This window comes from Hemiscyllium ocellatum, chromosome 19, assembly GCF_020745735.1.
Source record: "Hemiscyllium ocellatum isolate sHemOce1 chromosome 19, sHemOce1.pat.X.cur, whole genome shotgun sequence".
NCBI classification, from domain to species: domain Eukaryota; kingdom Metazoa; phylum Chordata; class Chondrichthyes; order Orectolobiformes; family Hemiscylliidae; genus Hemiscyllium; species Hemiscyllium ocellatum.
Genome location: NC_083419.1, coordinates 26,123,579 through 26,137,565, shown reverse-complemented (window position 1 = coordinate 26,137,565; position 13,987 = coordinate 26,123,579). Strand labels below are relative to the sequence as shown.

The following is a 13,987-nucleotide window of genomic DNA, read 5'->3' as shown; positions in this document are numbered from 1 at the left end:
ACCAATTTACCCCTATCTGCCATGCCCAGGGCAAATACATGGAATCATATAGTGTAGCCTGTCTAGGTGGCACAGTGAGATTTTAAAGCCTGTCCACCATGTGGAAGACACAAGTCAGGATTGTGATGAAATACTCTCCACTTGCCTGGATGGGTGCAGCTCCAACAGCACTCAAGAAGCTTGACACACTGCAGGATAAAGTAGCCACTTGATTGCCACTAAGCCACACTCCCTCCAACACTGACGCTCAGTGGCAGCAATGTGTACTATTTACTGCAGAAATTCACCAAAGATCCTCAGACATCACCTTCCAAACCCACGACCACTTCCTTCTAGGACAGGACAGCAGGTATACAGTGATGTACAACCTGAAAGTTCCCATCCAAGTCAATCATCATCTGGACTTGGGAATATATAGTTACCCCTTCACTGTTGCTGGGTCAAAATCCTCCAATTCCCTCCCTCCACAAAGGTATTGTGGGTCAATCTACAACACATGCACTGCAGCATTTCAAGAAGGCAGCTCACCACTACTTTTTCAAGGGCAACTAGAGATGGGTAATAAATTATGGGAAAGGCGCGTGGTGAGATGGGACTGGAATCAGATATGAGTGTTGCCTTGGGGTGGAGTAGGTGGTTACTGAGGTCAATTTGGAAAATTATGGCAAGAAACTCACCAGGTTTGTGACAGAAATCCATCCAAAACATGGCACAACTCTCACTTAGCTCAAGAAATAAAATACAAATAGAGTTAGAGAGTCATAGAGATGTACAGCATGCAAACAGGTCCCTCGATCCAACTTGTCCATGCAGACCAGATATCCTAAACAAATCTAGTCCCATTTGCCAGCACTTGACCAATATCCCTCCAAACCTTTCCTATTCATATACCCTTCCAGATGCCTTTGTAAATGTTACAGTTGTACCAGTCTCCATCACTTTCTCGAGCAGCTCATTCCATATATGCACCACCCTTTGTGTGAAAATACTTCCCCTCTCACTCTAAACCTATTCCCTTTAGTTATGGACTCCACCACCCTAAGGAAAAGAACTTGTCTATTTACCCTATCTACACCTCTCATGATTTTATAAACCTCTATAATATTACCCCTCAGCCTCCAACGTTCCAGGGAAATCAACCCTAGCCTCTCCCTATAGTTCAAATCCTCCAACCCTGGCAACAACCTTGTAAATCTTTTTTGAGCCCTTTCAAGTTTCATAACATCCTTCTGATAGGAGGAAGGCCAGATCTGCACACAATATTCCAAAAGTGGCTAAACCAATGTCCTGCACAGTTGTAATATGACCCCTCAAACCCTATACTTAATGGTCTGTCCAATAAACGAAAGCATATCACATGCCTACTTCACTATCCTATCTACCTGCAATTCTACTTTCAAGGAACAATGAACCTGCACTCCAAGATCTCTTTGTTCAGCAACACTCCCCAGGATCTTACCATGTCCTGTTCTGATTTACCTTTCCAAAATGCAGCATCTCACATTTACCTAAATTATACTCCATCTTCCACTCCTCAGCCCATTAGCCCATCTGATCAAATTCATGCTTAGTCATAATACTTTTACCAATTTGATAAAAACAATTTCAGTTCATAAATGTCCATTTCAATTGTGAACTATATAACAAGAAGCATTGTATTGATTTTATTCAGAACCTGAACCTGTGGAGTGTCCTAACAATAAGAGATACTTCGACTGTACAGATCCTCAACCTGGCCTACCTTGGACGGGAGCAGCGTGTGAAGTCACTTGTGAAAACCTTATGATGAATATTACTTGTTCACCCATGACTCCATGTATTTCAGGTTGTGTTTGTCCTCCTGGGTAAGTGTAATGAAATATTGAAGAGCTGATTGACAACCTGTATATATGGTATTGTTTCCACGAAGGATATGTAATCATATCTGTTCTTTAAAGAAATGCCAGTCATACAGAGCTTGAAAATGAGGAGGGTTAGCAACTGTCAGTGCTGCCGTGATACCCTGTGCAAGAACTGGCAGCACCAAATGAAGACCTCCAAAGTGATTATTTTCCTTATGATAGCCATTTACTGAGTGATTGGTTGCTTTATGCAGTCAAACGTAACACTTCTAAGCCAGGGAAGTTGGAAAAAGTGGGCATTTCACAGGAAACTGATATCCACCATACCGGCACCTTTCACTAACATTAGGACCAAAGGGAATGAAGGCACATTAGGTTGAAACATGATTGAACCTGTTCAGTAAAAAGGATCCATGTACCATGATGAGAAGGCACCCCTTTGATTCTCAATCCTAGCCAGTTATACATTAGGAAGATGGAAGGCATCATCTCTGTTTCCTGTCATCTATGTTTTTTTTTGGCATCAATTCAATCTATCTTGCTGACCAGTGTCTCAGGCTGACATATCCAATTGGTCATCTCAGCTTCCTATTTAACTTGGAGGCAAGTTTTTAATCCCATATTCTCTCTGTCACAACGATTCCTTCTTCCACCATCATTACATTGCCTGTCTCAGCTCATTAATCACACAAACTATGATCCATTGTCATCTCCAGACTTAACTACATCAATGCTCTTCCATCCACCACTCCCTATAAATTCGACTTCTCATATTCTATTATCACACATGCCTGTCCTTGCTAACTTACATTGGTTTCTGGACCCCATGAATCCAATATGAAACTTTCATCCTTATGTTTAAAACAATAATGACCTTGTGTTCTTTATCTCTGTAACCTTCTGTAGCCCTAAAAATCCTTTTCAAATTGTCTATATCTCTGACTTAGCATTTCCTCTCAGCCTCTTCCACCTGTTTACTTTGTGCAACTGCATTAAGACTTTACTAAAACAACTCCTTTCATCAGAGATTTGGTTCCTCCTCTTATTTTTTCCTTCCTTTGTCTTGATGACCTTTTCTCCGTGACAGATTCATGAAGCGCTTTGGGGATTATAGCTATGTTAAAATTGTGATATGAATGTAAATTATTGTTTGTCATTACAAATAAAGTTGACTTTGATTATAACGAAGGTGAAAATGTATTAGGTTCTTGTAAACCCACAAGGTAATATCAGGCATTAATTTCTTGAGAACAAAATAAAAAGAAATCATCCAACTATTTATCTCTGGAGATTCAGGAATTTGTTTTTCACGTTTGCCCATATTTCAGTAGCCATATAGGTTCAGACCACATTAACAAAGCCAATAAAATTACATGGTGAAGGAAGATTGTGTGCTATGGTAAGGCAAATGTATAGATATCACAACTGATATTACCTTTCTTCTGTAAGTTAATGTAATTAACCTTAACATAGCATCACAGCAACTGATAATTGCAACTGGTGAAAAGGTCTATGAAAGTAGACTGAAAGTATTTAAGTAATTTCCCAGTATTGTTGTTGCAAATATACACATTACCAAAAGAAATCTGACAAAGTTTAAAGCAGTTTCACATTTCAAATGCAATAGCTATCAACAAAAGGCTCTGTAAATGTATAAGGCTCTCAGACTTATGGGGATGAATTTCCTAAGAGTTTCTGTCAAATCATTGCCATGACTTCAATGAAAGTTCAGTTACATCCATGAAAGGAGTTCTGTAAAGCTATAGAGATGGAAAGACACTGAAGAAACTCACTGCCCAGAATCATAGAGTATGTGCAGAATTTAACAATATCCTTTTTGCTTTCTTTCAATGATGCTATAGGTTCATTAAACATGGTGAAGATTGTTATTTGTCTGAAAATTGTCCATGCAGTTGGAAAGGTCAGGAATATTTACCAGGTGAAGTGGTTTCTACAGAATGTTACACCTGGTATGTCCAAATCAATTTTAAAAATTAAATTGAGCTATTACTGAAAGCTTTATGATTTACATTATGTAATTAATCAATTAAAAATATTTATATTTCATTTTCTTTGGTTAACTATGACAAGTCATAAGTGATAAAGCTGCTTTGATCTTTTTGTCACAGCATTGCCACGGTATTTTACAAATTCAAAAGATTCTGAGCAGGTTTTCTAAGCACCAGCCTGACTGGTCCACAGTTATGCATAGATTTGTAAGTAAATATCAGGCGCTCCCACGATTCTCCCTCCACAACTAGGCAAATACAAAGTACATCGCTATGATTTCTCACTTGATTCTACTTCCTGTGGGAGAAATGGTAGTGTAGTGGTTATTGTTTAGTAATGCAGAGACTTGGCTAATGCTTTAGGGATACAAGTTCAAATCATAGTTGCTGATGGTATTTGAATTCAGTTTAACACCTGAGATTGAAAGCTAAAACCATTATTAATTGTTATTCAAAACCCATTTGGTTAACTAATGTCCTTTAGGTACCATCTTTACCTGGTCTGGTGTACATATAACTCCAGACATACAGCAATATGGTTGATTCTGAAGTGGCCTAGGAACAGAAGTTGGCTAAGCCTGGGTAGCCCACAACCCATGAGAGAAAGCAATTTGTGCTCCATTTCCCAACACTGAATGTTTTATGTTGTTACTATTTCGCTAGATGATACTGAAATAAAGTCACATTTACTGAAGGTGATCATTCAAAATTTAACAGTTCACTTAGTTTTTATTTATTGATTGAAAGAAATTTCAGTGTAGCCTAATGCTCTCCTTTTGAAGTTAAATAATTCATTATTTTCTTAGTGTTTGCCTACAAGGAGTTTTTAACTGCACATACCACCCATGTCCCGCAGTATGCACCATCTACAGTGATCGCCATTATCGTAGTTTTGATGGATTGGAATATGATTATGTCAGTGACTGCCAAGTATACCTCATGAAGGTAAGCAGTTTTAGATTTACACCTGAATTTGCCATCTGATGCTTGAAACAGCCACACATTGAATACTTTGTCCAGTTCTCAAATTATTTAAACCCTGGAAATTATGTGATGTTGCAGAGAGGGAACTAAAATATAGGGCATTGATAATTTTGAAACCCCACTTTCCACCTCCCGGCAGTCTTAGTAATCACCTTTAACCACGATTCACTATTTGCTGTTTGTAATTAGCTTGTTTTCGATCCTGCTACATGTCCATGGATTCTATGGGCTGAATTTTACTTGCCAAAGCTGGGACTGTTTTCAGCAGGGGGCACATTAAATAGATCAGATGGTTAACCCACTATGTTCCCACCTACACCAAACACATGTCCATTGCATGTTAGGTAGGTGTATTTTGAAATCAGCTGCCCATCTTCCATATTCCGATAAACAATTAAAGGTCAACTAGGCTTGTTAAAAGAACCTATTGACTCCAATCATATGCAGCTCATGCCATGATATCACTGAAGTGGCCAGTTGGATGGAATTGATCAATTTTAAAGACCTACATTGAAAACATGGGATAGTATGGAGGGAAATCTTTATTTAGGGATACCCTGTGTGTATTAAAAAGAGACTCCAAATCTCCACTAACTCTCCCTTCTGTATGCTAACCCTTCCCTGGGTCGGCAACTTAACACTTGTTTACTCCGGACACCAATGATTCAATGCACATTCACCTCTGGATCATAGAAATAGGCTACAAGAATATCAATACCGAAATATCAACATCTGTAATAAAAATGGTGGATAATTTACATTCTGACAACATCTTCACAATCTTCGATCTCTAAGATACATAAGTCAGTGGTTAAGATACAAATGTTATTCTCTTCATAGACTGATAATTAAAGCACACTATCTGTTGTTTATCAGCACTGTATAGGTTGCCATTGCCAAGTTTATTAACAATTTAGTGCCCACATTTCCATCCTGCTTGCCCTCCAGAACCAGGCTTCCCATACCCCAGCATCCCTCCCTGGGGTCTGGGGTGCTTCCTCACTCTAAAAACCAGGGATTTAACTTTCTGAGGAAGCGATGAAAATTTCTTGTTTTTCATGCAATCTCCACTGTGCCCACTCCTGAGGTCTGGTGTTGCAAGGACTGATAGATCTACCAATCTTTCAGATTGGTTGTCATCTCCAAAGTTAGGACATGTTCCCACTAATTGGCATAAGACCCAGTGTCCACTAATTATTTTGGCCTGGCATGTTTTGGCAGGGGTAGGGGGCATAGGGTTATTCTGGTCATGTTGACTTCCAACAGAGTTTCCATCCAGGGAACATGAGCTGCCTGCACTCCCTTATCCTCCATACATCTTCAACTTTGTCAAAGTATTATGCAGTAGCTTACTGAAAACTTTTATTTTGGTTTTTAGTTAAGGGGTAGCAAGCCATTCAAGTTTGTTTGTTGCAGTTATTTTAGATTTTGAATAGAGGGTGTATTTTCTCTCTGGTTGGCTGCTGGTTTTCTATTTATTGGGCGCAGTATGCTCCTTAAGTTAAGTAAAATCCTATGGAATGCCTTCTGTAAATTTGATGATGATTGCTTGCAACATCCTGTCTATACATTTGTGGACTAGAGAGCTGAGTCAAGTCACTTGGATAATGCAAGCACTTTTATATGGATCTGTAGTCTCTGATACCTGTAACCCTGCCTTTCTGAAATCAGCAGTTCAGTGCACTTTTTATGCAGTTCAACTTCCTAGGGATCTCTACTTTGTTCCTTTTAATCTGATTTTGCAGAAAATACAGTTCAAACAATTATGAGAACCTCTGTAACTGCTGAAAGAAAAGCAAGAGGAGAAAATGGTTTTCTAATTGCAGAATCAAATGACTCTTTGTGAACTTTGTATGAACTAGCACTGATAACACATTCCCTGTTACTGCATATATCTACTCAAGATTTGTATGTGATGCACAGTGTGTGAGGATTTGATGTCATTGATCTCAGCCCAGATTTTCAAACTGCGCTGTCAAGATTTATATTTGTGGGTCAAATGAATCTGTATGGAAGATCTCACCTTCCAAATCTAACTAGCAGATATATATGAGAAGGGTATGATTAGTGACTGAAATAGATCTTTGAAGAATAAAGATACGTAGAAGTACTTAGATGTGAGGTGAAAGTATCTTTTTTTGACTCATTTTTGGAGGAAAATTTAGCTTTGCAGCTTTCATTTAAGTGTCTTGAGAAAGCCTTACCAAAGGAAAATGGAGAATTCCTTATGAAAACATTAGTAAGTATTTTTTGTATGTTAATATATTTCAATAATTTTCATAAATTGTATTAATGTGTTTCCAGTTCCGTGGTTTAGTTATTAATGGTATTTTTGCCACATTGCATTGTTTTAGTTCATTTTCACATTGTCAAACTCTGCACTTAATGTAACCTACAGGTTTTGACTATTAAACATTGTAACCTGAAGTCTTCCATTGTAACCGAGCATTTTATTCATGCCAGCTTCCAATTCTGAGCCCATTAGATCATGTTAAAAACTAAAACTGAATGCTTTATTTAGAATCTTGTAAGCGATCAAATTTTCTTTTTCTCATGAGATATAAATGCAAATCTGGGTTTCAAGGATAAAAGTTCAATGCCTGAGTTGCATTTATGCCAAAAAAGTAACAAAATGAAGCGAAAGAGTGTAATTAATAAGGCACAAGTAAGCTCTCTTGAATTCCATAATTTATTGGATTACTTTACTGGATCTGTGCTCCGCATGAATATTGCATTATTCTAAAATCTTCTGCCTTAATTCCCACCAAATGCAATTGTCTTTGTTCCATACTTCATTGTTACAGATGGAGAGAGATGCTGGGAGAACTTTTTTTCCCTTTCTCTTCACTTTTCAGTTGTCTGCACAAGATGTATTTAGAGGAAGTGTTATAAATAGTGTTGAGAATTTCACTAATAAATACAAAGTAGACTTTCTGATAAATTTAAGTCCGAAGAAAAGGGAATGTTTATTCACACAAAGCACTGAAAATTAAACCTAATGGAACACATTCATCGCCCCCACATGCATAGACATCCAAAAGGTCAAGATGGTTTTGGTAGATAATGCACATCTTTGGGTTATTTGCAGAAATACAAGAAAAAAAATCACATGTTGTAATGACAGTTCTTTAAGGTGTACACATTACAGGCTCATAGTAATTTTCTCCCATGGCTCCTTGGATGAATGCTATGAGGGGAAGTAATGGCACAGTGATCGTGTCACTAGATTAGTAATCCAGAAACCTAGGCTAATGTTTTGGAAATTCCAACAAAGCAGCTGGTGAAATTTTAATTCCAGAAAACATTTGGAATAAAAAGCTAGCCTCCTATGTAACCAATGTCGATTGTTATGAAAACCTATTTGAAACCATACTGTCCTTTGGGGAAGGGAGTCTGGCATCCTCACTTCATCTGGTCTACTTGTAACTCCTGACTGACAACAATGTGGTTGACTCTCAATTGGCTTCTGGGAATTGAGATGAGCAATAAATGTTGGCTTAGCCAGCCACAACCAAATTCCATAATCAAATAAAACAAAAGAAATTTGTGAAGTCTGTAGATTTTTAGACATGTTTACGGTTGAGCTTCTATAGATACAAATATTTGCAGGGAACAACAAATTAATCCCCCTCACATTGTCTTTGTTGGCTGGTTGCTAGGTGGCTGGAGGAATGGTCCCTCTCATACTATTGTTTGCAGACTGACTGGTCTCCCCCTGGTTCATTGGCAGGGTGGGGTGTAATAGAATTTGTAGTCAGTTTTGGCCATGTGATCAATACATCTCCTTCCACCCAGAATAATTGAAATATGGGAGTTATTTCTACATAATGCAGAATGGATGCTATCCATTCACAACTACATGTGATTTGATTTTAAAGCTTTTCTTGATATGTTTTGAGCTCAGAGATAGTAAACATATGTGTAAAATATAGGTATATAAATATATAATTTTTAAGTTCTCAGAATTCCACAAAAAATAGAAGATGAAAATTCTACAAATAATTTTTGTCTTGGTAAGTTGATTCAAAGGTGAGCATCCCACACATGATCAATTAATGTTGAACTTTTTAGAAATTTGAGATAATCTGCACAGAAATTTTATAGTAACCTAACCCAGCCATCTTAACAGCCTTTTTAATGACTATTTTTAATAGGAAAGGCAGTTCCAGAAAGTTCTATCCTGAATTTTGCATACTTAATGTTATGACTATAACATGCCTTTACTCAGCATGACATCATATCATGGATGAAAACACTTTATATAAAAGGATGTAGTTATTTAACGGGAACAAGGAAGGCACATTGCACTATGGCAGTGAAATTGATGAAGTTACTGAACAAATGTATTATTAAATCTTGGTGAACAGGAGCGTTCTGAGAGAAGAACTTGATCAACTCAACAGGGGAGGTATGCACAAGAACAACTGTATTGAAGGTGTACATACTCATATTATTGTACAGGCAAATTCGTTACAAATAAAGATGTACAATGCAGACTAAATCAATAACATTTAAATGGAGCAGCAAACAATCCAAAGCAAAATGAATAAAGGAAAACCATTTAGCACCTGGTAGAAGGAAAATGAAGATAATCTATGAGAAAAAAAATTACAAATGGCCAAAGATTAAAGAGCAAGAGGGTACCAACGTTTAAAGGCAAATGAAACAATAACAATTTTTTCCAAAATCATGAGGATTGTCACGTCATGTGATAGTATGGCTGATGGCAGACACTTGACTCATTGTCTACTGGTATGCCATACTGAAATATATTCTTGGACGCTTTGTCAGTGTTGGCTAAGGGGATAGGGCAAGGAGGGCAGGGCACAAGTCTACCTTAGTTGGAACAGAAATCAAACCCACACTGTTAATGTTATTGAACCACATATTAGCTACTTAGTTGCCTGAGTTAACAAGTTCCCAGCAAGAGGATTATTAAAGCAGAATACTAATAAATATTCTTTAGGCTCACACGATAATAATGGATGGGGAAGACTATTTGGCTTATTAGATTCTCCACCGAGAAATGTCTTGAGATTTGACCATTATGGAATCCAATTCTTTACTTAAATCCATTCTGGGGTTTCTCCATTGTCATTGCAAGGAATTCCATTTGAAGTGTTGGTCATTCTGTATGTGGAGAAAAGTTCATTTAAAGCCCAGTCAGGATCTATCTGGTTCAGAGACAGTGGTGGTGGTGACTCACAGGCAGACATATGGCAAACCCAACTGGAAATTTGAGTCCAGATTTGTAACACCAATGCCTCATGTGTTTTGCATCACAGGCTAGACTTTTCTAAAGCCCAGGCTGCCCTGCTGCTGGGTCTGAAATTGTGTTTGGAGTCCGCATGTACAGAAGGCACAGTACTGGGTGGTATTTTAACAGCAGAGGCCAGTTGTGGAGCCATCACCAGGACTGTCAGTCAATTGGGTGGCCAGGGGCCTCAATCTTTCCATTGATAGTGTGACCGCTAATAGTAGATATGGTGCAGGAATTTCAATAGAGTCATAGTGATGTACAGCATGGAAACAGACCCTTCGATCCAACCCATTCATGCTGACCAGATATACTACCCAATCTAGTCCCATCTGTTAGCACCAGGCCCATATCCCTCCAAACCCTTCCTATTCATATACCCATCCAAAAGTCTCTGAAATATTGCAATTGTACCAGGGTCCACCACTTCCTCTGCCAGCTGATTCCATACCCATACCATCCTCTGTGTGAAAACATTGCCCCTTAGGTCTCTTTTATATCTTTCCCCTCTCACCCTAAACCAATGACCTCTAGTTCTGGATTCCCCGACCCCAGGGAAAAGACTTTGCCTAAGTAAAATATTCTGAATTTCTAACTAAAGGGAATGTGTAATCATTTTTCCTACATTTATTGCCCAAGAGAGGCAACTTAGTCATAAAGATGTACGGCATGGAAACAAACCCTTCAGCCCAAATTGTCCATGCCGACCAGATATCCCAATCTAATCTAGTTCCATTTGATAGCAGTTGGGCCAAATCCCTCTGAACCCCCCCCTATTCATATACCCAACTAGATGCCTTTTAAACGTTACAATTGTACCAGTCTCCACCATTCCCTCTGGCAGCTCATTCCATACACGCACCACCATCTGCATGAAAACGTTGCCCCTTAGGTCTCATTTATATCTCTTCCCTCTCACCCTCTAGTTCTGGACTACCCCACCCCAGGGAAAATACTTTGTCTGTTTACCCTATCCATGCTGCTCATGATTTTATAAACATGATGCTCCAGGTAAAATAGCCCCAGCCTATTCAGCTTCTCCCTATAGCTCAAATACTCCTACCTTGGCAGCATCCTTGTAAATCTTTTCTGAAACTTTTCAAGTTTCACAGCATCCTTCCGATAGGAAGGAGACCAGAATTGCATGCAATATTCCAAAAGTGGCCTCACCAATGTCCTGTACAGCCGCAACATGACTTCCCAACTCCTGTACTCCGTACTCTTGACCAATAAAGGAAAGCATACCAAATGCCTTCTTCACCATCCTATCTACCTGCGACTCCACTTTCAAGGAGGTATGAACCTGCACTCCAAAGTCTCTTTGTTGGATGTATTAAGAACACGAAAAACACAATACAGATGTAAGTTCTTTCTTTCAAAGAAGTCCCATATAAAATGCTTTTTAATCAGCAAATTTAATCTGATGAATTAATTTGAAATGCTTTCTTGAAGTTTATTCAGTTTTCATTACTCAGCTCCATTAAAATGCTATCCCTGCTGAAAAGAAAGTCAATGTTGAGTGAAGAAGCAGTGGTTCCTTCATGTATAGAACAGAGATCTAACGATGTTGCAGAATTGCTCATAATTGTTGGTGTAATTGTATATAGGATCAATGCAGGTGTACAGGGCTGTGTAACCATTGAGTTACTTGCTCCAAGCTAGCTCATATTTGTTCAGTCACTTAAGCCACTTTTAATCATCTTTGGTTACTTCACCAGGAGGGGAAATGGGTGCAACAGGCCAGAGTTTTGCATGATATTGTATCACAGCTGACCTGTTCATGAAAACTGCAGTTTCTCACATTTCCACGGGGTTTCCTGATACTATGAACATAATACATAATTCTAGTCTTGTTTTAAAGCACAAAGGAGAATGTATTAGAAGTAATATGTGTATTAGTTTACTTCACTACAGAATAAATTAGCCATGGAACTTTAATAAAATTAAGCTCTTCTTCTGTCATTTACCATGATTTAGCAGAAATAGATTGGAATTAAAGTTGAAATTTATCTTTCAACGTTGCAGCAAATTAAATTTCATCATGATATGAAATCTGTCATTGGGATTGTTGTTAATTCCTCAGTCAGCAGTTCAAAGTAATTGCTTTTTGCCAGTTGCTTTAAAAAGAAAATTGGCCAATGGCCTAAGAATGCATGATAAGGTCACTGAGTTCCCAAAAGTGGAATTTCAAATTTCCTAATGGATCAGACGATGCAGCAAATAACCATTAGTTTTGTTATAGTTTCACATTTTGTTTTTAATTTTTGAAATAAATCACTATTTGTAAGAAAATTGATGAAAACTTTGGGGTTAAAAACACTATGACCCATTCAGTAGTTTTTTGTAGATTGCAATGATGAAAGCTAGTGGGACCCTATTTCGTTCACCACTATTCGTTGAAAGAGATCTTTGTTTGTGAGTCTTGCATGTAATGTGGTCACATTAAGTGGTCTGTAAACCTAACCTTATTGAACTGCTTCATTGAGTTTGAAATTTTCCAAATTACAAAATTATCTCCCCAAGCAAGGAATGCAACACTTTATATATCTACTTAAAAATAAACACAATTATACAGTAAACTCCCCAAATATTGCAAATACAATATTGTGCAGAGAAGATTATTTCATACTTTAAAACATTGCTTCAAACTAATAACCTGCCCATGTTAACCTTGGCTTCAGCAGAAGCATGCTGGTGACAAGAGCAAGGGAATGGAAGAAACAACAGTATATTTTGAATTTGATCAAATCAATTCATTGTTGATATTGGTGAAGAGCTGCATGAGTGCTGTGAGCAAGGAGCTGATGGAAGTATCAATAAAAAGCGAGGTTTACACCAGTATAAGGCATAGAACATTTTACACACAGATCCCCTTTAGGTCTGTGCTCGTTTCTCTGACTGAAAGAGTGAACAAATGATTGCTCCTAAACATTTGCCAAGTTTGCCACAGCAAAATCTCCCTCTGAGCTTCTCTCTCTTAATCAATTTAATAGCTTTCACTTTGCATCTTCCTTTATTCTGCAGCCAAATTTGAGAACCTCAAGCAGAGTTCTTGTCATTTTTCTTTTAAATTAATCAAAGTTTTATGAATGTTAGTCCATTGTGATTTCATGTCAAAACCTGAAGCCAAGTATCTATTTAGGTTTTTAAATCTAACGTATAATTTAGGACACCACTTTATATCAATTTCAAAATTATGATTGCAAAAGTACATGAATTTTATGTTTTTGCTAAGTTTCATGTGAGATAATACATGGCAGGCTTGCTAAATTGAAGTAAATTTTGTATTCACTTATTTATAATAAACAGCAACTGTACGAAATCATCATGATACATACCAAAACAGTTTTGTACAACATTGGTTAGGCCACTTTTGGAATACTGCATGCAATTCTGGTCTTTCTGCTATAGGAAGGATGTTGAAAGGATTCAGAAAAGATTTACAAGAATCTTGCCGGGTTGGAGGTTTTGAGTTTTAGGGAGAGGCTGAATAAATTAGGGCTATTTTCCCTGGAGTGTTGGAGGCTGAGGGGTGACTTTATAGAGGTTTATAAAATCATGAGGGGCTTGGATAGGATAAATAGACAAGGTCTTTTCTGTTGATTGGAGAGTCCAAAAGTAGGGGGCATAGGTTTAAAATGAGAGGGAAAAGATTAAGAAGGCACCGAAGGGGCAACTTTTCATGCAGAGGGTGGGGTGTGAATGGAATGAGCTGCCAGAGGGAGTGGTGGTTGCTGGTACAATTACAACATTAAAAAGGCATCTAGATGGATTTATGAATAGGAATGATTTAGAGTGATATGGCCCAAATGCTGGCAAATCAGAATTGATTTATTTAGGATATCTGGTTGGCATAAATGAGTTGGACTGAAGGGTCTGTTTCCGTGCCGTACATT

General features: G+C 38.0%; 1 protein-coding gene across 1 annotated transcript in view; it reads left to right on the top strand.

The window, feature by feature from the left end:
• otogl (otogelin-like) overlaps window positions 1-13,987 on the top strand; it is a 206,216-nt gene that overhangs the window by 51,814 nt on the left and 140,415 nt on the right. Inside the window, exons 19-21 of the mRNA XM_060840058.1 lie at window positions 1,673-1,844; window positions 3,704-3,811; window positions 4,657-4,795. Coding sequence (XP_060696041.1) covers window positions 1,673-1,844; window positions 3,704-3,811; window positions 4,657-4,795 — 419 coding nt within the window. The remainder of the gene's footprint in view (window positions 1-1,672; window positions 1,845-3,703; window positions 3,812-4,656; window positions 4,796-13,987) is intronic.